The sequence below is a fragment of the Pseudophryne corroboree genome, assembly GCF_028390025.1.
Source record: "Pseudophryne corroboree isolate aPseCor3 chromosome 10 unlocalized genomic scaffold, aPseCor3.hap2 SUPER_10_unloc_2, whole genome shotgun sequence".
In the NCBI taxonomy this organism is placed as follows: domain Eukaryota; kingdom Metazoa; phylum Chordata; class Amphibia; order Anura; family Myobatrachidae; genus Pseudophryne; species Pseudophryne corroboree.
Genome location: NW_026967473.1, coordinates 853,210 through 875,625, shown reverse-complemented (window position 1 = coordinate 875,625; position 22,416 = coordinate 853,210). Strand labels below are relative to the sequence as shown.

General features: G+C 50.8%; 1 protein-coding gene across 5 annotated transcripts in view; it reads left to right on the top strand.

Annotated features, from left to right (window-relative positions):
* MTOR (mechanistic target of rapamycin kinase) overlaps nt 1-22,416 on the top strand; it is a 634,684-nt gene that overhangs the window by 73,357 nt on the left and 538,911 nt on the right. For all 5 annotated transcript variants that reach the window (XM_063948692.1, XM_063948690.1, XM_063948689.1 and 2 more), the window contains exons 10-16: nt 8,343-8,471; nt 8,540-8,784; nt 8,880-9,092; nt 9,166-9,371; nt 16,905-17,027; nt 19,977-20,060; nt 22,321-22,413. In XM_063948692.1, the coding sequence (XP_063804762.1) occupies nt 8,343-8,471; nt 8,540-8,784; nt 8,880-9,092; nt 9,166-9,371; nt 16,905-17,027; nt 19,977-20,060; nt 22,321-22,413 (1,093 nt within the window). The remainder of the gene's footprint in view (nt 1-8,342; nt 8,472-8,539; nt 8,785-8,879; nt 9,093-9,165; nt 9,372-16,904; nt 17,028-19,976; nt 20,061-22,320; nt 22,414-22,416) is intronic.

Below are 22,416 nucleotides of genomic sequence, written 5' to 3'. Positions count from 1 at the left end.
TGATGCATGGCCTACATCACACAACTTACCCGGAAAGGCTAAAAGATCTTAACATGTATAGTATGGAGGAGAGAAGGGAAAGGGGGGACATGATAGAAACTTTCAAATATACCAAAGGTTTTAACAAAGTTCAGGAGGGAAACATTCTTCAAAGGAAGAGAAGTATTAGAACTCGAGGACATACACTGAGACTGGAGGGGGGGAGGTTCAGGGGAAATTTAAGGAAAAATTACTTCACAGAAAGGGTAGTGGATAAGTGGAATCCCATCAGAGGTGGTAGAGGCTAAGACTGTAGAGCAATTTAAACATGCTTGGGACAGGCATATGAATATCCTTACAAAGAATTAAGGTTCAAAAAGGGTTGAGATTGCCTAAAGGATAAAAAAAAGGGGCAGACTAGATGGGCCAAGTGGTTCTTATCTGCCGTCAAATTCTATGTTTCTATTTTACATGATGCACTAGGTAATACGTTGTTTCTGGAAGAGTCTGGGTACAGATGTGTCCTCATACGTGAGCCTTTAATTGTGCCATGTCCCGGGTGACACAGCCGCACAGAGCATCATACTGTATTTGGCCAAACAAAACAACTGGAAGTGACAAAACTACATTGATAGATGACACTGACATTTGTACATCTGTGTATACCAAGTGCTGCAGGGGCCGCGTCCTTTTCTCACCACAAGTTCCGTTGTCCTTTATCTGTGTCTTTATATGAGTTTGGCTGGGGGTTAGCAGCACTGCAGTGAGGATGCGGCGGGTGGTCGTGGAGGTTGGTTTGCCTGGGGGGTGGGGTGGGAAGCTGCTCAGTAATTTGGGGGTTTTTGTGTTCCGTTATGTGACCGTACGGTATGGAACGAAAGCACTCACCGCTTTCGCGTCCTGTCCCCAGTACAAAGAATGGATGTTTAGGTCACACGGGACCTGGCCACATAGGGGATTCCCGCTTACCGTCAGTAACCGCCTGTTACTGACTCCTCCCACTGCTCTGTGGGCGGGTTTATTATTATTACCGCCACCACCACCAAACTCCTAACCTGCCGTGGCGTTTGGAACCACGGTTCTGCTCTGTATGTGCCGACACACTGCCTTACCACACGTGTGGTATTGACGAATCCCCACTAGTCCTCTACCGGTAGCTGGCGGAACTTGGAGACGCTGATTCACCCTAGACAGCCGGTGAACGGGGCTTTGTTTTGCATAGCCCTGTAGGTCACAAGATGGCGCAATCTTCTTGAGGCAGATGATGTTTTAATGCCAACAAATAGTTCTGAAGAGAACTTAGCAGTACAGCGACATGTTACAGCAGAATTAAGATGGTATAATACACTCTGGAAGCTCACAGCCTCCTCTTTTTATACAGTAAAATCACAAACCACAGTCCTTTCCATCCAATCAGGATATCTTACAAAATATAAATAAATTACATTTTACAAGGATATACAGTAAGTGCAAAAAAGCTATTTCCTTTTTCCTGCCACACACAGACAAAGTTCTTGTAATTTAACCAAATCTGCATCCTAGATAATGCAGCCTAGGAAATGTTAGATCAAACTGTTAACTGAAACCCATTAGTTTGCATTCAGAAAACACAATCTGATTAACATGTTCCTGTCCCATTCACATCTCCATGCAAACCCGGTGTTTGGGATTACAACAGGAAAGACTGCCACACAACAAACAGTCTTCCTTCCACCTTCGTTTGCATTTCAAAGATGTTTGGCCACCAAGAGGCCGGCTAATTGACACTTACTTGTACATAGCAAGTCTGGAGCTAGGACAATTACCATACGACTTCCTATTCAAAAAGTGTCTCTCAAACTATTTTCAAGGCCTTTTTAGAAACAAAATACCTTGTACATTCCTCATAAGTGCCCTGTCCATCAGTTCATCATTCTCCAACTGCGCAGCGATATAACATATGACACATTATTAAACATATTTTCTCTAACGTCCTAGTGGATGCTGGGGACTCCGTCAGGACCATGGGGAATAGCGGCTCCGCAGGAGACAGGGCACAAAAGCAAGCTTTTAGGATCACATGGTGTGTACTGGCTCCTCCCCCTATGACCCTCCTCCAAGCCTCAGTTAGGTTTTTGTGCCCGGCCGAGAAGGGTGCAATCTAGGTGGCTCTCTTAAAGAGTTACTTAGAAAAAGTTTTTAGGTTCTTTATTTTCAGTGAGTCCTGCTGGCAACAGGCTCACTGCATCGAGGGACTTAGGGGAGAGATTTTCAACTCACCTGCGTGCAGGATGGATTGGATTCTTAGGCTACTGGACATAGCTCCAGAGGGAGTCGGAACACAGGGCTCGCCCTGGGGTTCGTCCCGGAGCCGCGCCGCCGACCCCCCTTGCAGACGCTGAAGATGAAGAGGTCCGGAACCAGGCGGCAGAAGACTCTCAGTCTTCATCAGGTAGCGCACAGCACTGCAGCTGTGCGCCATTGTTGTCAGCACACTTCACACAGCGGTCACGGAGGGTGCAGGGCGCTGGAGGGGGGCGCCCTGGGCAGCAATGTATAATACCTGTATGGCGAAAAATACATCACATATAGCCCTTGAGGCTATATGGATGTATTTAACCCCTGCCAGATATCTAAAACTCCGGAGAAGAAGCCCGCCGAAAAGGGGGCGGGGCCTATTCTCCTCAGCACACAGCGCCATTTTCCCTCACAGAAAGGCTGGTGGGAAGGCTCCCATGCTCTCCCCTGCACTGCACTACAGAAACAGGGTTAAAACAGAGAGGGGGGGCACTGATTTGGCGATATGTGTATATATTAAAATGCTATAAGGGAGGAACACTTATATAAAGGTTGTCCCTGGATAATTATAGCGTTTTGGTGTGTGCTGGCAAACTCTCCCTCTGTCTCCCCAAAGGGCTAGTGGGTCCTGTCCTCTATCAGAGCATTCCCTATGTGTGTGCTGTATGTCGGTACGTGTGTGTCGACATGTATGAGGAAAATATTAGTGAGGAGGCGGAGCAAATTGCCTGTAATGGTGATGTCACTCTCTAGGGAGTCGACACCGGAATGGATGGCTTATTTATGGAAATTACGTGACAATGTCAACACGCTGCAAGCCGGTTGACGACATGAGAGGGCCGGCGAACAAATTAGTATCTGTCCAGGCGTCTCAAACACCGTCAGGGGCTGTAAAATGCCCATTTACCTCAGTCGGTCGACACAGACCCAGACACGGACACTGATTTCAGTGTCGACGGTGAAGAAACAAACGTATTTTCTTTTAGGGCCACACGTTAAGGGCAATGAAGGAGGTGTTACATATTTCTGATACTCCAAGTACCACAAAAAAGGGTATTATGTGTGAGGTGAAAAAACTACCTGTAGTTTTTCCTGAATCAGATAAATTAAATGAAGTGTGTGATGATGCGTGGGTTTCCCCCGATAGAAAATTATTGGCGGTATACCTTTTCCCGCCAGAAGTTAAGGCGCGGTGGGAAACACCCCTCAGGGTGGATAAGGCGCTCACACGCTTATCAGAACAAGTAGCGGTACCATCTACGGATAGGGCCGTACTTAAGGAGCCAGCTGATAGGAGGCTGAAAAATATCCTAAAAAAGTATACACACACATGCTGGTGTTATACTGCGACCAGCGATCGCCTCAGCCTGGATGTGCAGAGCTGAGGTGGCTTGGTCGGATTCCCTGACTAAAAATATTGATACCTTTGACAGGGACAGTATTTTATTGACTATAGAGCATTTAAAGGATGCATTTCTATATATGCGAGATGCGCAGAGGGATATTTGCACTCTGGCATCAAGAGTAAATGCGATGTCCATATCTGCAAGAAGATGTTTATGGACACGACAGTGGTCAGGTGATGCAGATTCCAAACGGCACAAAGATGTATTGCCGTATAAAGGGGAGGAGTTATTTGGGGTCGGTCCATGGGACCTGGTGGCCAGGGCAACTGCTGGAAAATCCACCGTTTTTTACCCTAAGTCACATCTCTGCAGAAAAAGACACCGTCTTTTCAGCCTCAGTCCTTTCGTCCCTATAATAGTCATATCTGCCCAGGGATAGAGGAAAGGGAAGAAGACTGCAGCAGGCAGCCCATTCCCAGGAACAGAAGCCCTCCACCGCTTCTACCAAGTTCTCAGCATGACGCTGGGACCGTACAGGACCCCTGGATCCTACAAGTAGTATCCAAGGGGTACAGATTGGAATGTCGAGAGGTTTCCCCCCTCGCAGGTTCCTGTAGTCTGCTGTACCAATGTCTCCCTCCGACAGGGAGGCAGTATTGAAAACAATTCACAAGCTGTATTCCCAGCAGGTGATAATAAAATTACCCCTCCGACAACAAAGAAAGGGGTATTACTCCACACTATATGGTGGTACTGAAGGCTAGGTGAGACCTATTCTAAATCTGAAAAATTTGAACACTTACAAGGGTTCAAATCCAGATGGAGTCACTCAGAGCAGTGATAGCAAAGAACAAGGGGACTATATGGTGTCCCGGGACATCAGGGATGCTTACCTCCATGTCCCAAAATTTGCCTTTTCTCACCAAGGGTACCTCAGGTTCGTGGTACAGAACTGTCACTATCAGTTTCAAGACGATGCCGTTGGATTGTCCAAGGCACCCCGGGTCCTTACCAAGGTAATGACCGAAAGGAGGATTCGTCTTCAAAGAAAATGGACGACCTCCTGATAAGAACAAGGTCCAGAGAACAGTTGGAGGTCGGAGTAGCACTATCTCAAGTAGTTCTACGACCGCACGGGTGGATTCTAAATATTCCAAAACCGCAGTTGTTCCGACGACACGTCTGCTGGTCCTAGGGATGATTCTGGACACAGTCCAGGAAAAGGTGTTTCTCCCAGAGGAGAAAGCCAGGGAGTTATCCGAGCTAATCGGGATCCTCCTAAAACCAGGAAAAGTGTCAGTGCATCATTGCACAAGAGTCCTGGTAAAAATGGTGGCTTATTACGAAGCGCTTCCATTCGGCAGATTTCACGCAAGAACTCTTCAGTGGGATCTGCTGGACAAATGGTCCGGATCGCATCTTCAGATGCATCAGCGGATAACCCTATATCCAAGGACAAGGGTGTCTCTCCTGTGGTGATTACAGAGTGCTCATCTTCTAGAGGGCCGCAGATTCGGCATTCAGGATTGGATGCTCGTGACCACGGAGGCCAGCCTGAGAGGCTGGGGAGCAGTCACACAAGGAGTGTGATCAAGTCTGGAGAATTCTCTCCACATAAATATACTGGAGCTAAGAGCAAATTTATAATGCTCTAAGCTTAGCAAGACCTCTGCTTCAAGGTCAGCCGGTATTGATCCAGTGGGATAACATCACGGCAGTCGCCCACGTAAACAGAAAGGGCGGCACAAGAAGCAGGAGGGCAGTGGCAAAACTGCAAGGATTTTTCGCTAGGCGGAAAATCATGTGATAGCACTGTCAGCAGTGTTCATTCCGGGAGTGGACGACTGGGAAGCAGACTTCCTCAGCAGGCACGACCTCCACCCGGGAGAGTGGGAACTTCATCGGGAAGTTTTCCGCATGATTGTGAACCGTTGGGAAAGACCAAAGGTGGACATGATGGCGTCCCGCCCGAACAAAAAATGGGACAGGTATTGCGCCAGGTCACGAGACCTTCAGGCGATAGCTGTGGACGTCCTGGTAACACCGTGGGTGTAACAGTCGGTGTATGTGTTCCCTCCTCTGCTTCTCATAACCAAGGTATTGAGAATTATAAGACATAGAGGAGTAAGAACTATACTCGTGGCTCCGGATTGGCCAAGAGGGACTTGGTAACCGGAACTTCAAGAGATGCTCACAGAGGACTAATGGCCTCGGGAGCTAAGAAGGGATTTGCTTTCAGCAAGTACCATGTCTGTTCCAAGAGGAACCGTGGCATCGGCCTTTAAGAAAGGACCTGCTCCAGCAGGGACCTTGTCTGTTCCAAGACTTACCGCGACTGTGTTTGACGGCATGGCGGTTTGAACGCCGGATCCTAAGGGAAAAGGCATTCCGGAAGAGGTCATACCTACCCTGGTCAAAGCCAGGAAGGAGGTGACCGCACAACGTTATCACCACATGTGGTAAAAATATGTTGCGTGGGTGAGGCCAGGAAGGCCCCACGAAAAAAATTTCAACTAGGACGATTTCTGCACTTCCTGCAAACAGGAGTGTCTATGAGCCTCAAATTGGGGTCCATTAAGGTTCAAGTTTCGGCCCTATAGATTTTCTTCCAGAAAGAATTGGCTTCAGTTCCTGAAGTCCAGACGTTTGTCAAGGGAGTATTGCATATACAGCCCTTGTGTGCCTCCAGTGGCACCGTGGGATCTCGACGTAGTGTTGGGATTCCTCAAATCATATTGGTTTGAACCACTCAAATCTGTGGATTTGAAATATCTCACATGGAAAGTGACCATGCTGTTGGCCCTGGCCTCGGCCAGGCGATTGTCAAAATTGGCGGCTTTGTCTTACAAAAGCCCATATTTGATTTTCCATTCGGACAGGGCAGAACTGCGGACTCGTCCCCAGTTTCTTCCTAAGGTGGTGTCAGCGTTTCACCTGAAACAACCTATTGTGGTGCCTGCGGCTACTAGGGACTTGGAGGACTCCAAGTTGCTAGACGTTGTCAGGGCCCTGAAAATATATATATATATATATATATATATATATATAATTCCAGGACGGCTGGAGTCAGAAAGTCTGACTTGCTGTTTATATTGTAGGCACCCAAAAAGCTGGGTGCTCCTGCTTCTAAGCAGACTATTGCTCGTTGGATTTGTAGTACAATTCAGCTTGCACATTCTGTGGCAGGCCTGCCACAGCCAAAATCTGTAAATGCCCATTCCACAAGGAAGGTGGGCTCATCTTGGGCGGCTGCCCGAGGGGTCTCGGCTTTACAACTTTGCCGAGCAGCTACTTGGTCAGGGGCAAACACGTTTGCTAAATTCTACAAATTTGATACCCTGGCTGAGGAGGACCTGGAGTTCTCTCATTCGGTGCTGCAGAGTCATCCGCACTCTCCCGCCCGTTTGGGAGCTTTGGTATAATCCCCATGGTCCTGACGGAGTCCCCAGCATCCACTAGGACGTTAGAGAAAATAAGATTTTACTTACCGATAAATCTATTTCTCATAGTCCGTAGTGGATGCTGGGCGCCCATCCCAAGTGCGGATTGTCTGCATTACTTGTACATAGTTATTGTTACAAAAAAATCGGGTTATTATTGTTGTGAGCCATCTTTTCAGAGGCTCCTTCTGTTATCATACTGTTAACTGGGTTCAAATCACAAGTTGTACGGTGTGATTGGTGTGGCTGGTATGAGTCTTACCCGGGATTCAAGATCCTTCCTTATTGTGTACGCTCGTCCGGGCACAGTACCTAACTGAGGCTTGGAGGAGGGTCATAGGGGGAGGAGCCAGTACACACCATGTGATCCTAAAAGCTTGCTTTTGTGCCCTGTCTCCTGCGGAGCCGCTATTCCCCATGGTCCTGACGGAGTCCCCAGCATCCACTACGGACTATGAGAAATAGATTTATCGGTAAGTAAAATCTTATTTTAAATACCCGGTGCCTAGCACCCACAATACATTTAAAGATGGCGACTAGCGCCAGTGCACAGTTTAAAAGTGGCGCCAAGCGCCCATTGTCCTCCTAATGGCGCCGGGCACTAGGGGTTAACTCCTTCAGTGCTGCGGCCGCCATTACACGTGTGGTTGGTTAGTCTCTCCGGCCACACGTTAGTTGGGTTTTTCTTGAAGGGGGGGGGGGGGAGATGCTTTGAAGTGTCGGTGGTCTGGCTCCTACCCTTTCATCCTGGCTCCCAGACTTTAGAAAAAAATTGTTAAGCCCTGGGTTAAAGTTGCAGCCCAGCGCCTGCAGCACACGGTGAGCGGCTTTGTAATCTTTCTGTATTGGGTATAGGTGAATAAAATCACGTGTACGTGGGGTCTGCACGGCCGGGCTGGCGGCTGGGGTCTGCACGGCCTGGCTGGCGGCTGGGGTCTGCACGGCCGGGCTGGCGGCTGGGATCTACACGGCCGGGCTGGCGGCTGGGATCTACACGGCCGGGCTGGCGGCTGGGGTCTACACGGCCGGGCTGGCGTCTGGGATCTGCACGGCGGGGTAGCGTCTGGGGCTGGGGTCTGCACGGCCGGGGTGGTGTGTGGGGTCTGCACGGCCGGGGTGGTGTCGGGGGCTGGGGTCTGCACAACTAGGGCATTGTCTGGGACTGGTGTTGGCACAGCCGGGTCAGTGTCCAGGGCTGGTGTCGGCACATGTGTAGTATAAGGTATATTAGTGAGCCATAGCTGATACTAATGTTATGTACTATGTATCCGGCCTCACCGTTGTTCCTCTCTCCTCTCAGGAGGCAGAAGTCTGTGCAGGTGGACGCCACGGTGTTTACGTGTGTCAGTATGTTGGCTCGGGCGATGGGTCCCGCCATGCAGCAGGACATTAAGGAGCTGCTGGAACCCATGTTGTCCGTTGGACTGAGGTAGGTATTCTCAGGATGACTGGGGAATCACAATGGCCGCCTCTTACTATACTTGTGCTGTCTTCCAGCCCTGCCCTGACCGCTGTGCTGTATGACCTGAGCCGCCATATCCCTCAGCTGAAGAAGGACATCCAGGACGGGCTGCTGAAGATGCTTTCCTTGGTTCTTATGCACAAACCTCTTCGCCATCCGGGCATGCCCAAAGGCCTGGCACACCAGCTGTCCTCTCCCAGCCTCACCAATATCCCTGAATCCAGCGATGTGGGCAGCATTACGCTGGCTCTTCGCACCCTGGGCACCTTTGAGTTTGAAGGTAGTGGCCTGGAAATCCGTATAACCCCTTCATGTTCTCATTCTGCCCTCGTGGTCCCTTCCATTAACGCGGTTCTTCTGTTGTGCCCCGTTCAGGTCACTCGTTGACCCAGTTTGTGCGTCATTGCGCTGACCACTTCCTCAATAGTGAGCACAAGGAAATTCGGATGGAAGCTGCCCGCACCTGCTCCCGCCTGCTCACACCCTCTATCCAGCTGCTCAGCGGACATGGACACGTGAGTCAGACCGCTGTGCAGGTTGTGGCTGATGTGCTGAGCAAGCTGCTGGTGGTGGGAATCACAGACCCAGGTAACGGATCCTCCTGCCGACACGGTCAGGGACGACGCAGGACTCTGAGTAACGCTTTCTCTTCCTCTCACAGATCCCGATATCCGCTACTGTGTCCTGGCGTCATTAGACGAGCGCTTCGACTCGCACCTCGCCCAGGCAGAGAACCTGCAGGCTTTGTTTGTCGCCCTGAATGATGAGGTGTTTGAGATACGGGAGCTGGCAATCTGCACCATCGGCCGCCTCAGCAGCATGAACCCGGCCTTTGTCATGCCGTTCCTGCGCAAGATGCTGATCCAGGTGAGGAGCACTGGCATGCAGGGGGAGGTGTATCAAACCTTCTACAGAGGGCCGGGGAGGTGTATCAAACCTTGTACAGAGGGCCGGGGAGGTGTATCAAACCTTCTACAGAGGGCTGGGGAGGTGTATCAAACCTTGTACAGAGGGCCGGGGAGGTGTATCAAACCTTGTACAGAGGGCCGGGGAGGTGTATCAAACCTTCTACAGAGGGCTGGGGAGGTGTATCAAACCTTGTACAGAGGGCCGGGGAGGTGTATCAAACCTTGTACAGAGGGCCGGGGAGGTGTATCCAACCTTGTACAGAGGGCACAGCTGTCACCCATCTAGGACATGCCGTAAATTGATGGCTAGAATCTGAGGTCAAACCAGTATCCCTGTGCTAATTAGATCTATGTATCTGTGGGATGCAGGCGGTCAGGATCCCATCGTCCAGGAGACAGACGCCTCCATACCGACACCCGCCCCTAATTCCCACTCTGTTGGTCCACGCCACCAACCAAGTGGGAATAGATAAAGGGACTTGATGCCGGTATTGCGGCAGACGGAATGCCGCTGTCGGTTAACTGACAGCCGGCATCAGGTCTACCAGAATATCATACCGGATCCGAGTGTATGTATATATGTGTGCGCAGCGGCGTGATCTGATGCTGGGTCAGTGGCGCGCTGTCCTGTCTGTTCTCTACGCGGTGCTGTGCGGAAGGATACCACGCCTATTCCTGAGAACCGGTCATCTGCCTTACTTTGTATACAGTATATAATATATAATCGCGGACATGAGGTAGATGACTGGATCATCTATTTCTCTATCGTCCTAGTGGATGCTGGGGTTCCTGAAAGGACCATGGGGAATAGCGGCTCCGCAGGAGACAGGGCACAAAAAGTAAAGCTTTAGGATCAGGTGGTGTGCACTGGCTCCTCCCCCTATGACCCTCCTCCAAGCCTCAGTTAGATTTTTGTGCCCGGCCGAGAAGGGTGCAATCTAGGTGGCTCTCCTAAAGAGCTGCTTAGAAAAGTTTAGCTTAGGTTTTTTATTTTACAGTGAGTCCTGCTGGCAACAGGATCACTGCAACGAGGGACTTAGGGGAGAAGAAGTGAACTCACCTGCGTGCAGGATGGATTGGCTTCTTTGGCTACTGGACATTAGCTCCAGAGGGACGATCACAGGTACAGCCTGGATGGTCACCGGAGCCTCGCCGCCGGCCCCCTTGCAGATGCTGAAACGAGAAGAGGTCCAGAATCGGCGGCAGAAGACTCCTCAGTCTTCTTAAGGTAGCGCACAGCACTGCAGCTGTGCGCCATTTCCTCTCAGCACACTTCACACGGCAGTCACTGAGGGTGCAGGGCGCTGGGAGGGGGGCGCCCTGGGAGGCAAATGAAAACCTTTTTTGGCTAAAAATACCTCACATATAGCCTCCGGGGGCTATATGGAGATATTTAACCCCTGCCAGAATCCATTAAAGAGCGGGAGACGAGCCCGCTGAAAAAGGGGCGGGGCCTATCTCCTCAGCACACAGCGCCATTTTCCCTCACAGAAAGGCTGGAGGGAAGGCTCCCAGGCTCTCCCCTGCACTGCACTACAGAAACAGGGTTAAAACAGAGAGGGGGGGCTCTAATTTGGCGTTAGAAATATATAAAAGATGCTATAAGGGAAAACACTTATATAAGGTTGTCCCTATATAATTATAGCGTTTTTGGTGTGTGCTGGCAAACTCTCCCTCTGTCTCTCCAAAGGGCTAGTGGGTCCTGTCCTCTATCAGAGCATTCCCTGTGTGTGTGCTGTGTGTCGGTACGTGTGTGTCGACATGTATGAGGACGATGTTGGTGAGGAGGCGGAGCAATTGCCTGTAATGGTGATGTCACTCTCTAGGGAGTCGACACCGGAATGGATGGCTTATTTAGGGAATTACGTGATAATGTCAACACGCTGCAAGGTCGGTTGACGACATGAGACGGCCGACAAACAATTAGTACCGGTCCAGACGTCTCAGAAACACCGTCAGGGGTTTTAAAATGCCCGTTTACTTTAGTCGGTCGACACAGACACGGACACTGAATCCAGTGTCGACGGTGAATAAACAAACGTATTCCTTATTAGGGCCACACGTTAAGGGCAATGAAGGAGGTGTTACATATTTCTGATACTACAAGTACCACAAAAGAGGGTATTATGTGGGATGTGAAAAAACTACCGTAGTTTTTCCTGAATCAGATAAATTAAATGAAGTGTGTGATGATGCGTGGGTTCCCCCCGATAGAAAATTATGGGCGGTATACCCTTTCCCGCCAGAAGTTAGGGCGCGTTGGGAAACACCCCTTAGGGTGGATAAGGCGCTCACACGCTTATCAAAACAAGTGGCGGTACCGTCTATAGATAGGGCCGTCCTAAAGGAGCCAGCTGACAGGAGGCTGGAAAATATCATAAAAAGTATATACACACATACTGGTGTTATACTGCGACCAGCGATCGCCTCAGCCTGGATGTGCAGAGCTGGGGTGGCTTGGTCGGATTCCCTGACTAAAAATATTGATACCCTTGACAGGGACAGTATTTTATTGACTATAGAGCATTTAAAGGATGCATTTTCTATATATGCGTGATGCACAGAGGGATATTTGCACTCTGGCATCAAGAGTAAGTGCGATGTCCATATCTGCCAGAAGATGTTTATGGACACGACAGTGGTCAGGTGATGCAGATTCCAAACGGCACAAAGGTGTATTGCCGTATAAAGGAAGAGGAGTTATTTGGGGTCGGTCCATCGGACCTGGTGGCCACGGCAACTGCTGGAAAATCCACCGTTTTTACCCTAAGTCACATCTCTGCAGAAAAAGACACCGTCTGTTCAGCCTCAGTCCTTTCGTCCCTATAAGAGTCATATCTGCCCAGGGATAGAGGAGAGGGAAGAAGACTGCAGCAGGCAGCCCATTCCCAGGAACAGAAGCGTTCCACCGCTTCTGCCAAGCTCTCAGCATGACGCTGGGACCGTACAGGACCCCTGGATCCTACATGTAGTATCCCAGGGGTACAGATTGGAATGTCGAGACGTTTCCCCTTCGCAGGCTCCTGAAGTCTGGTTTACCAAGGTCTCCCTCCGACAAGGAGGCAGTATGGGAAACAATTCACAAGCTGTATTCCCAGCAGGTGATAATCAAATTACCCCTCCTACAACAAGAAAAGGGGTATTATTCCACATTATATTGTGGTACTGAAGCCAGAAGGCTAGGTGAGACCTATTCTAAATCTAAAAAAATTTGAACACTTACAAAGGTTCAAATCAAGATGGAGTCACTCAGAGCAGTGATAACGAACCAGGAAGAAGGGGACTATATAGTGTCCCGAGACATCAGGGATGCTTACCTCCATGTCCAAAATTTGCCCTTCTCACTAAGGGTACCTCAGGTTCGTGGTACAGAACTGTCACTATCCGTTTCAGACGCTGCCGTTTGGATTGTCCACGGCACCCCGGGTCTTTACCAAGGTAATGGCCGAAATGATGATTCTTCTTCGAAGAAAAGGCGTCTTAATTATCCCTTACTTGGACGATCTCCTGATAAGGGCAAAGTCCAGGGAACAGTTGGAGGTCGGAGTAGCACTATCTCGGATACTGCTACAACAGCACGGGTGGATTCTAAATATTCCAAAATCGCAGCTGATCCCGACGACACGTCTGCTGTGCCTAGGGATGATTCTGGACACAGTCCAGAAAAAGGTGTTTCTCCCGGAAGAGAAAGCCAGGGAGTTATCCGAGCTAGTCAGGAACCTCCTAAAATCAGTGCATCATTGCACAAGGGTCCTGGTAAAGATGGTGACTTCCTACGAAGCAATTCCATTCGGCAGATTTCACGCAAGAATTTTTCAGTGGGATCTGCTGGACAAATGGTCCGGATCGCATCTTCAGATGCATCAGCGGATAACCCTATATCCAAGGACAAGGGTGTCTCTCCTGTGGTGGTTACAGAGTGCTCATCTTCTAGAGGGCCGCAGATTCGGCATTCAGGATTGGATGCTGGTGACCACGGAGGCCAGCCCGAGAGGCTGGGGAGCAGTCACACAAGGAAAAAATTTCCAGGGAGTGTGATCAAGTCTGGAGACTTTTCTCCACATAAATATACTGGAGCTAAGGGTAAATTTATAATACTCTAAGCTTAGCAAGACCTCTGCTTCAAGGTCAGCCGGTATTGATCCAGTGGGAAAAACATCACGGCAGTCGCCCACGTAAATAGACAGGGCGGCACAAGAAGCAGGAGGGCAATGGCAAAAACTGCAAGGACTTTTCGCTGGGCGGAAAATCATGTGATGGCACTGTCAGCAGTGTTTCATTCCGGGAATGGAAACTGGGAAGCAGACTTCCTCAGCAGGCACGACCTCCACCCGGCAGAATGGAAACTTCATCGGGAAGTTTTCCACATGATTGTAAACCGTTGGGAAATACCAAAGGTGGACATGATGGCGTCCCGTCTGAACAAAAAACGGGACCGGTATTGCGCCAGGTTAAGAGACCCTCAGGCAATAGCTTTGGACGTTCTGGTAACACCATGGATGTACCAGTCGGTGTATGTGTTCCATCCTCTGCTTCTCATACCTAAGGTACTGAGACTTATAAGACGTAGAGGAGTAAGAACTATACTCATGGCTCCGGATTGGCCAAGAAGGATTTGGTACCCGGAACTTCAAGAGATGCTCACAGAGGACTTGTGGCCTCTGCCGCTAAGAAGGGACTTGTTTCAGCAAGTACCATGTCTGTTCCAAGACTTACCGCAGCTGCGTTTGACGGCATGGCGGTGGAACGCCGGATCCTAAGGGAAAAAGGCATTCCGGAAGAGGTCATTCCTACCCTGGTCAAAGCCAGAAAGGAGGTGACCACACAACATTATCACCACATGTGGCAAAAATATGTTGCGTGGTGTGAGGCCAGAAAGGCCCCACGAAGAAATTTCAACTCGGTCGATTCCTGCATTTCCTGCAAACGGGAGTGTCTATGGGCCTCAAATTTGGGTCCATTAAGGTTCAAATTTCGGCCCTGTCGATTTTCTTCCAGAAAGAAGTGGCTTCAGTTCCTGAAGTCCAGAAGTTTGTCAAGGGAGTATTGCATATACAACCCCCTTTTGTGCCTCCAGTGGCACTGTGGGATCTCAACGTAGTTCTGGGATTCCTCAAATCACATTGGTTTAAAACCAGTCAAATCTGTGGATTTGAAGCATCTCACATGAAAAGTGACCATGCTCTTGGCCCTGGCCTGGACCAGGCGAGTGTCAAATTGGTGGTTTTTTTCTCAAAAAAGCCCATATCTGGTTGTCCATTTGGACAGGGCAGAGCTGCGGACTCGTCCCCAGTTCTCTCCCTAAGGTGGTGTCAGTGTTTCACCTGAACCAGCTTATTTTGGTGCCTTGCGCCTACTAGGGACTTGGAGGACTCCAGGTTGCTAGATGTTGTCAGGGCCCTGTAAATATAGGTTCCAGGACGGCTGGAGTCAGGAAAACTGACTTGCTGTTATCCTGTATGCACCCAACAAACTGGGTGCTCTTGCTTCTAAGCAGACTATTGCTAGTTGGATGTGTAATACAATTCAGCTTGCACATTCTGTGGCAGGCCTGACACAGCCAAAATATGTAAATGCCCATTCCACAAGGAAGGTGGGCTTATCTTGGGCGGCTGCCCGAGGGGTCTCGGCTTTACAACTTTGCCGAGCGGCTATTTAGTCAGGGGCAAACACGTTGGTAAAATCCTACAAATTTGATACCCTGGCTAAGGAGGACCTGGAGTTCTCTCATTCGGTGCTGCAGAGTCATCCGCACTCTCCCGCCCGTTTGGGAGCTTTGGTATAATCCCCATGGTCCTTTCAGGAACCCCAGCATCCACTAGGACGATAGAGAAAATAAGAATTTACTTACCGATAATTCTATTTCTCGGAGTCCGTAGTGGATGCTGGGCGCCCATCCCAAGTGCGGATTATCTGCAATACTTGTACATAGTTACAAAAATCGGGTTATTATTGTTGTGAGCCATCTTTTCAGAGGCTCCGCTGTTATCATACTGTTAACTGGGTTCAGATCACAGGTTGTACAGTGTGATTGGTGTGGCTGGTATGAGTCTTACCCGGGATTCAAAATCCTTCCTTATTGTGTACGCTCGTCCGGGCACAGTATCCTAACTGAGGCTTGGAGGAGGGTCATAGGGGGAGGAGCCAGTGCACACCACCTGATCCTAAAGCTTTACTTTTTGTGCCCTGTCTCCTGCGGAGCCGCTATTCCCCATGGTCCTTTCAGGAACCCCAGCATCCACTACGGACTCCGAGAAATAGAATTATCGGTAAGTAAATTCTTATTTATTCTACCACATCGGGATCCACTATATTATATAGGTTCCTTTTTATATAATTTACCTCAAAGTCACTTGTTTGTGTGAATGTGTAGGCGCACCCTTAGTGTGACAGTTATACAATGACTAATCCTCCCCCCATCTCGCCATACATGGCATGAGGCAGCTCCTCTCCTGTATGTCGGCAATGGGACCGGGCCCGGGGGAGAGCTGGAGAGATACTGATTAGCATGAGGCAGCTCCTCTCCTGTATGTCTGCAATGGGGCCGGGCCCGGGGGAGAGCTGGAGAGATACTGCGTAGCATGAGGCAGCTCCTCTCCTGTATGTCTGCAATGGGGCCGGGCCCGGGGGAGAGCTGGAGAGATACTGCGTAGCATGAGGCAGCTCCTCTCCTGTATGTCGGCAATGGGACCAGGCCCGGGGGAGAGCTGGAGAGATACTGCGTAGCATGAGGCAGCTCCTCTCCTGTATGTCGGCAATGGGGCCGGGCCCGGGGGAGAGCTGGAGAGATACTGCGTAGCATGAGGCAGCTCCTCTCCTGTATGTCGGCAATGGGACCAGGCCCGGGGGAGAGTTGGAGAGATACTGCGTAGCATGAGGCAGCTCCTCTCCTGTATGTCGGCAATGGGACCAGGCCCGGGGGAGAGCTGGAGAGATACTGCGTAGCATGAGGCAGCTCCTCTCCTGTATGTCGGCAATGGGGCCGGGCCCGGGGGAGAGCTGGAGAGATACTGCGTAGCATGAGGCAGCTCCTCTCCTGTATGTCGGCAATGGGACCGGGCCCGGGGGAGAGCTGGAGAGATACTGCGTAGCATGAGGTAGCTCCTCTCCTGTATGTCGGCAATGGGACCAGGCCTGGGGGAGAGCAGGAAAGATACGGATTAGCATGAGGCAGCTCCTCTCCTGTATGTCGGCAATAGGGCTGGGCCCAAGGGGGAGAGCTGGAGAGATACGGATTAGCATGAGGCAGCTCCTCTCCTGTATGTCGGCAATGGGGCCCGGGGGAGAGCTGGAGAGATACTGCGTAGCATGAGGCAGCCCCTCCTGTATGTCGCCAATAGGGCCCGGGGGAGAGCTGTAGAGATACTGATTAGCATGATGCAATCCTTCTCTTGTATGTCGGCAGTTGTAGGTAGACACTTGGTATAACTGGATGGAACTCCTAGTGGGATGGGTTTTCTTGGTCACGGCTAATGGTGTTTCCTACCCTCAGATTCTGACGGAGTTGGAGCACAGCGGTGTGGGGAGGAACAAGGAGCAGAGCGCCCGTATGCTGGGACATCTGGTATCTAATGCACCACGACTGATCCGCCCTTACATGGAGCCCATTCTTAAGGTAGAGATCTGTTGCCATACTAAGCCGTGCCAGCACTGGTTGGGAATTTCCTGCGTCTCACATGTCCCCACAGTCCTTTACTCAGCACATTAGTATCCGTTCATTGTATTGCAGGGTCTGCGATGGTGAAAATACCAGTTCTAGTGTTCAAAATATGGAAGTGTGCAGGGTACAACCATTTACTCTATGGCCACCGGCATTGTGCCGGTATTAGCCACAAGTGACGTGACATCACTGCCTTCCCGTTTCGTCAGCTTTATTGGACAGGGGACCTGTGGTAGAAACCTTCTGTGTAATGCGCTGCATACAAAGTATCTGAAAAGCCTCCATACCGAGGCCACATGCTCTGCACGTATGGTCTGTCTAGTGACTGCATGGCTAGTGTAGCCTGAGGTGGCAGGTTAGAGATAATACAGCATACCCTACCTGTCTCTCAACACCGTATGGTCTATCTAGTGACTGCACGGCTAGTGTAGTCTGAGGTGGCTGGCCCAATATAATACTCCCTACGCGTTTCTCCACACCGTATGGTCTATCTAGTGACTGTATTGCTAGTGTAGCCTGAGGTGGCAGGTCAGAGATAATACAGCATTCCCTACGCGTGTCTCCACACTGTATGGTCTGTCTAGTGACTGCATGGCTCGTGTAGCCTGAGGTGGCAGGTCAAAGATAATACAGCATACCCTACCTGTCTCTCCACACCGTATGGTCTGTCTAGTGACTGCATGGCTAGTGTAGCCTGAGGTGGCAGGTTAGAGATAATACAGCCTACACGTGTCTCCACACTGTATGGTCTGTCTAGTGACTACACGGCTAGTGTAGCCTGAGGTGGCAGGTTAGAGATAATACCACCTACGCGTTTCTCCACACTGTATGGTCTGTCTAGTGACTGCATGGCTAGTGTAGCCTGAGGTGACGGGTCAAAGATAATACAGCATACCCTACCTGTCTCTCAACACCGTATGGTCTATCTAGTGACTGTATGGCTAGTGTAGCCTTAGGTGGCAGGTCAGCGATAATACAGCCTACGCGTCTCTCCACACTGTGTGGTCTATCTAGTGACTGCATGGGTAGTGTAGCCTGAAGTGGCAGGTCAGAGATAATACAGCATTCCCTACGCGTCTCTCCACACTGTGTGGTCTATCTAGTGACTGCATGGCTAGTGTAGCCTGAGGTGACAGGTCAGAGATAATACAGCATTCCCTACGCGTCTCTCCACACTGTATGGTCTATCTAGTGACTGCATGGCTAGTGTAGCCTGAGGTGGCAGGTTAGAGATAATACAGCCTACGCGTCTCTCTACACTGTGTGGTCTATCTAGTGACTGCATGGCTAGTGTAGCCTTAGGTGGCAGGTCAGCGATAATACAGCCTACGCGTCTCTCCACACTGTGTGGTCTGTTTAGTGACTGCATGGCTAGTGTAGCCTGAGGTGGCAGGTCAGAGATAATACAGCATTCCCTACGCGTCTCTCCACACTGTGTGGTCTATCTAGTGACTGCATGGCTAGTGTAGCCTGAGGTGGCAGGTTAGAGATAATACAGCCTACGCGTCTCTCCACACTGTATGGTCTGTCTAGTGACTACACGGCTAGTGTAGCCTGAGGTGGCAGGTTAGAGATAATACAGCCTACGCGTTTCTCCACACTGTATGGTCTGTCTAGTGACTGCACGGCTAGTGTAGTCTGAGGTGGCAGGCCCAAGATAATACCACCTACGCGTTTCTCCACACCGTATGGTCTATCTAGTGACTGCATGGCTAGTGTAGCCTGAGGTGGCAGGTCAGAGATAATACAGCATTCCCTACGCGTCTCTCCACAGTGTGTGGTCTATCTAGTGACTGCATGGCTAGTGTAGCCTGAGGTGGCAGGTTAGAGATAATACAGCCTACGCGTCTCTCCACACTGTATGGTCTGTCTAGTGACTACACGGCTAGTGTAGCCTGAGGTGGCAGGTTAGAGATAATACAGCCTACGCGTTTCTCCACACTATGGTCTGTCTAGTGACTGCACGGCTAGTGTAGTCTGAGGTGGCAGGCCCAAGATAATACTACCTACGCGTTTCTCCACACCGTATGGTCTATCTAGTGACTGTATGGCTAGTGTAGCCTGAGGTGGCAGGTCAGAGATAATACAGCATGCCCTACGCGTCTCTCCACACTGTATGGTCTATCTAGTGACTGCATGGCTAGTGTAGCCTGAGGTGGCAGGTCAGAGATAATACAGCATGTCCTAAGCGTCTCTCCACACTGTATGGTCTATCTAGTGACTGCATGGCTAGTGTAGCCTGAGGTGACAGGTCAGTGATAATACAGCATTCCCTACGCGTCTCTCCACACTGTGTGGTCTGTCTAGTGACTGCACGGCTAGTGTAGCCTGAGGTGGCAGGTTAGAGAGAATACAGAAATACCTACGCGTTTCTCCACACTGTATGGTCTGTTTAGTGACTGCACGGCTAGTGTAGCCTTAGGTGACAGGTCAGTGATAATACAGCATTTCCTACGCGTTTCTCCACACTGTATGGTCTATCTAGTGACTGCATGGGTAGTGTAGCCTAGGTGGCAGGTTAGAGATAATACAGCCTACGCGTCTCTCCACACTGTATGGTCTGTCTAGTGACTGCACGGCTAGTGTAGCCTGAGGTAAAGCAGCTAGTATTTACCCTGCACAGAAACAATATAACCCACCCCAATCTAACCTTCTGCTAATGTTATATCTGCCCCACCTGCAGTGCACACGGTTTTGCCCATTAGAGAAAGGTTTTGCTGCTGCGATCAGGTCTGAATTAGGCCCTTTGTTTCTACAACATGTAGAGATGTAGCAGGTACTGCCGCCTAATGATTTCAGAAAATGTAACACTCCCTTCCTCTGACTGCTTTACTATGAGTTATTGACTTTGTACAAGAGTCTCCCTAAAAACATAAATCAGAGCGGTTCTCTCTGTGTTCCCAGGCTCTAATCCTAAAGTTGCGTGACCCAGATCCCAACCCTGGTGTTGTGACAAACGTTCTGGCAACGATCGGAGAGCTCGCCCAAGTAAGTACAGACGTTCCCTGAAAGGGTAAGCTATCGGGTGACATCCAGGAGGCACAAAGTGCTGAGTAGTGACCGGTGCACATCGGGAGACACAAAGCGCTGAGTAGTGACCGCTGTATATTGGGAGACACAAAGTGCTGAGTAGTGACCGCTGCACATCGGGAGACACAAAGCGCTGAGCGGTGACCGCTGCACATCGGGAGACACAAAGCGCTGAGCAGTGACCGCTGCACATCGGGAGACACAAAGCGCTGAGCGGTGACCGGTGCACATCGGGAGACACACAGCGCTGAGTAGTGGCCGCTGTATATCGGGAGACACAAAGCGCTGAGTAGTGGCCGCTGCACATCGGGAGACACAAAGTGCTGAGTAGTGACCGCTGCACATCGGGAGACACAAAGCGCTGAGCGGTGACCGCTGCACATCGGGAGACACACAGCGCTGAGTAGTGGCCGCTGTATATCGGGAGACACAAAGCGCTGAGTAGTGGCCGCTGCACATCGGGAGACACAAAGTGCTGAGTAGTGACCGCTGCACATCGGGAGACACAAAGCGCTGAGCGGTGACCGCTGCACATCGGGAGACACACAGCGCTGAGTAGTGGCCGCTGTATATCGGGAGACACAAAGCGCTGAGTAGTGGCCGCTGCACATCGGGAGACACAAAGCGCTGAGTAGTGGCCGCTGCACATCGGGAGACACAAAGCGCTGAGTAGTGACCGCTGCACATCGGGAGACACAAAGCGCTGAGTAGTGACCGCTGCACATCGGGAGACACAAAGCGCTGAGTAGTGACCGCTGCACATCGGGAGACACAAAGCGCTGAGTAGTGACCGCTGCACATCGGGAGACACAAAGCGCTGAGTAGTGACCGCTGCACATCGGGAGACACACAGCGCTGAGTAGTGGCCGCTGTATATCGGGAGACACAAAGCGCTGAGTAGTGGCCGCTGCACATCGGGAGACACAAAGTGCTGAGTAGTGACCGCTGCACATCGGGAGACACAAAGCGCTGAGCGGTGACCGCTGCACATCGGGAGACACACAGCGCTGAGTAGTGGCCGCTGTATATCGGGAGACACAAAGCGCTGAGTAGTGGCCGCTGCACATCGGGAGACACAAAGCGCTGAGTAGTGGCCGCTGCACATCGGAAGACATAAAGCGCTGAGTAGTGACCGCTGTATATCGGGTGACACACAGCGCTGAGTAGTGACCGCTGTATATTGGGAGACATAAAGCACTGAGTAGTGATCACTACACATCGGGTGACAAACAGCGCTGAGTAGTGACCGCTGCACATCGGGAGGCACAAAACGCTGAGTAGTGACCGCTGTATATCGGGAGACACAAAGCGCTGAGTAGTGACCGCTGCACATCGGGAGACACAAAGTGCTGAGTAGTGGCCGCTGTATATCGGAAGACGCAAAGCGCTGAGTAGTGACCGCTGTATATTGGGGGTGGAGACAGCGCTGAGTAGTGACCGCTGTATATCGGGAGACACAAAGCGCTGAATAGTGGCCGCTGTATATTGGGGGGGAGACGGCGCTGAGTAGTGACCGCTGTATATCGGGAGACACAAAGCGCTGAGTAGTGACCGCTGTATATCGGGAGACATAAAGAGCTGAGTAGTGGCCGCTGTATATCGGAAGACATAAAGCGCTGAGTAGTGGCCGCTGTATATCGGAAGACACAAAGCGCTGAGTAGTGACCGCTGTATATTGGGGGTGGAGACAGCGCTGAGTAGTGACCGCTGTATATCGGGAGACACAAAGCGCTGAGTAGTGACCGCTGTATATCGGGAGACACAAAGCGCTGAGTAGTGACCGCTGTATATCGGGAGACATTAAGAGCTGAGTAGTGGCCGCTGTTTATCGGAAGACATAAAGAGCTGAGTAGTGGCCGCTGTATATCGGAAAACACAAAGCGCTGAGTAGTGACCACTGTATATTGGGGGTGGAGACGGCGCTGAGTAGTGACCGCTGTATATCAGGAGACACAAAGTGCTGAATAGTGGCCGCTGTATATTGGGGGGGAGACGGCGCTGAGTAGTGACCGCTGTATATCGGGAGACACACAGCGCTGAGTAGTGGCCGCTGTACATCGGGAGACGCAGAGCGCTGAGTAGTGGCCGCTGTACATCGGGAGACACACAGCTGAGTAGTGGCCGCTGCACATTGGGGGGAGACACAGCGCTGAGTAGTGGCCGCCGCGGCACCGGTCTGGTATCCGCTCACCTGTGTGTAATGAGCCGCTCTTTCTAGGTCAGTGGCTTGGAGATGAGGAAGTGGATGGATGAGCTATTCCCTATCATTATGGATATGTTACAGGACTCCTCCTTGCTGGCTAAGAGACAGGTG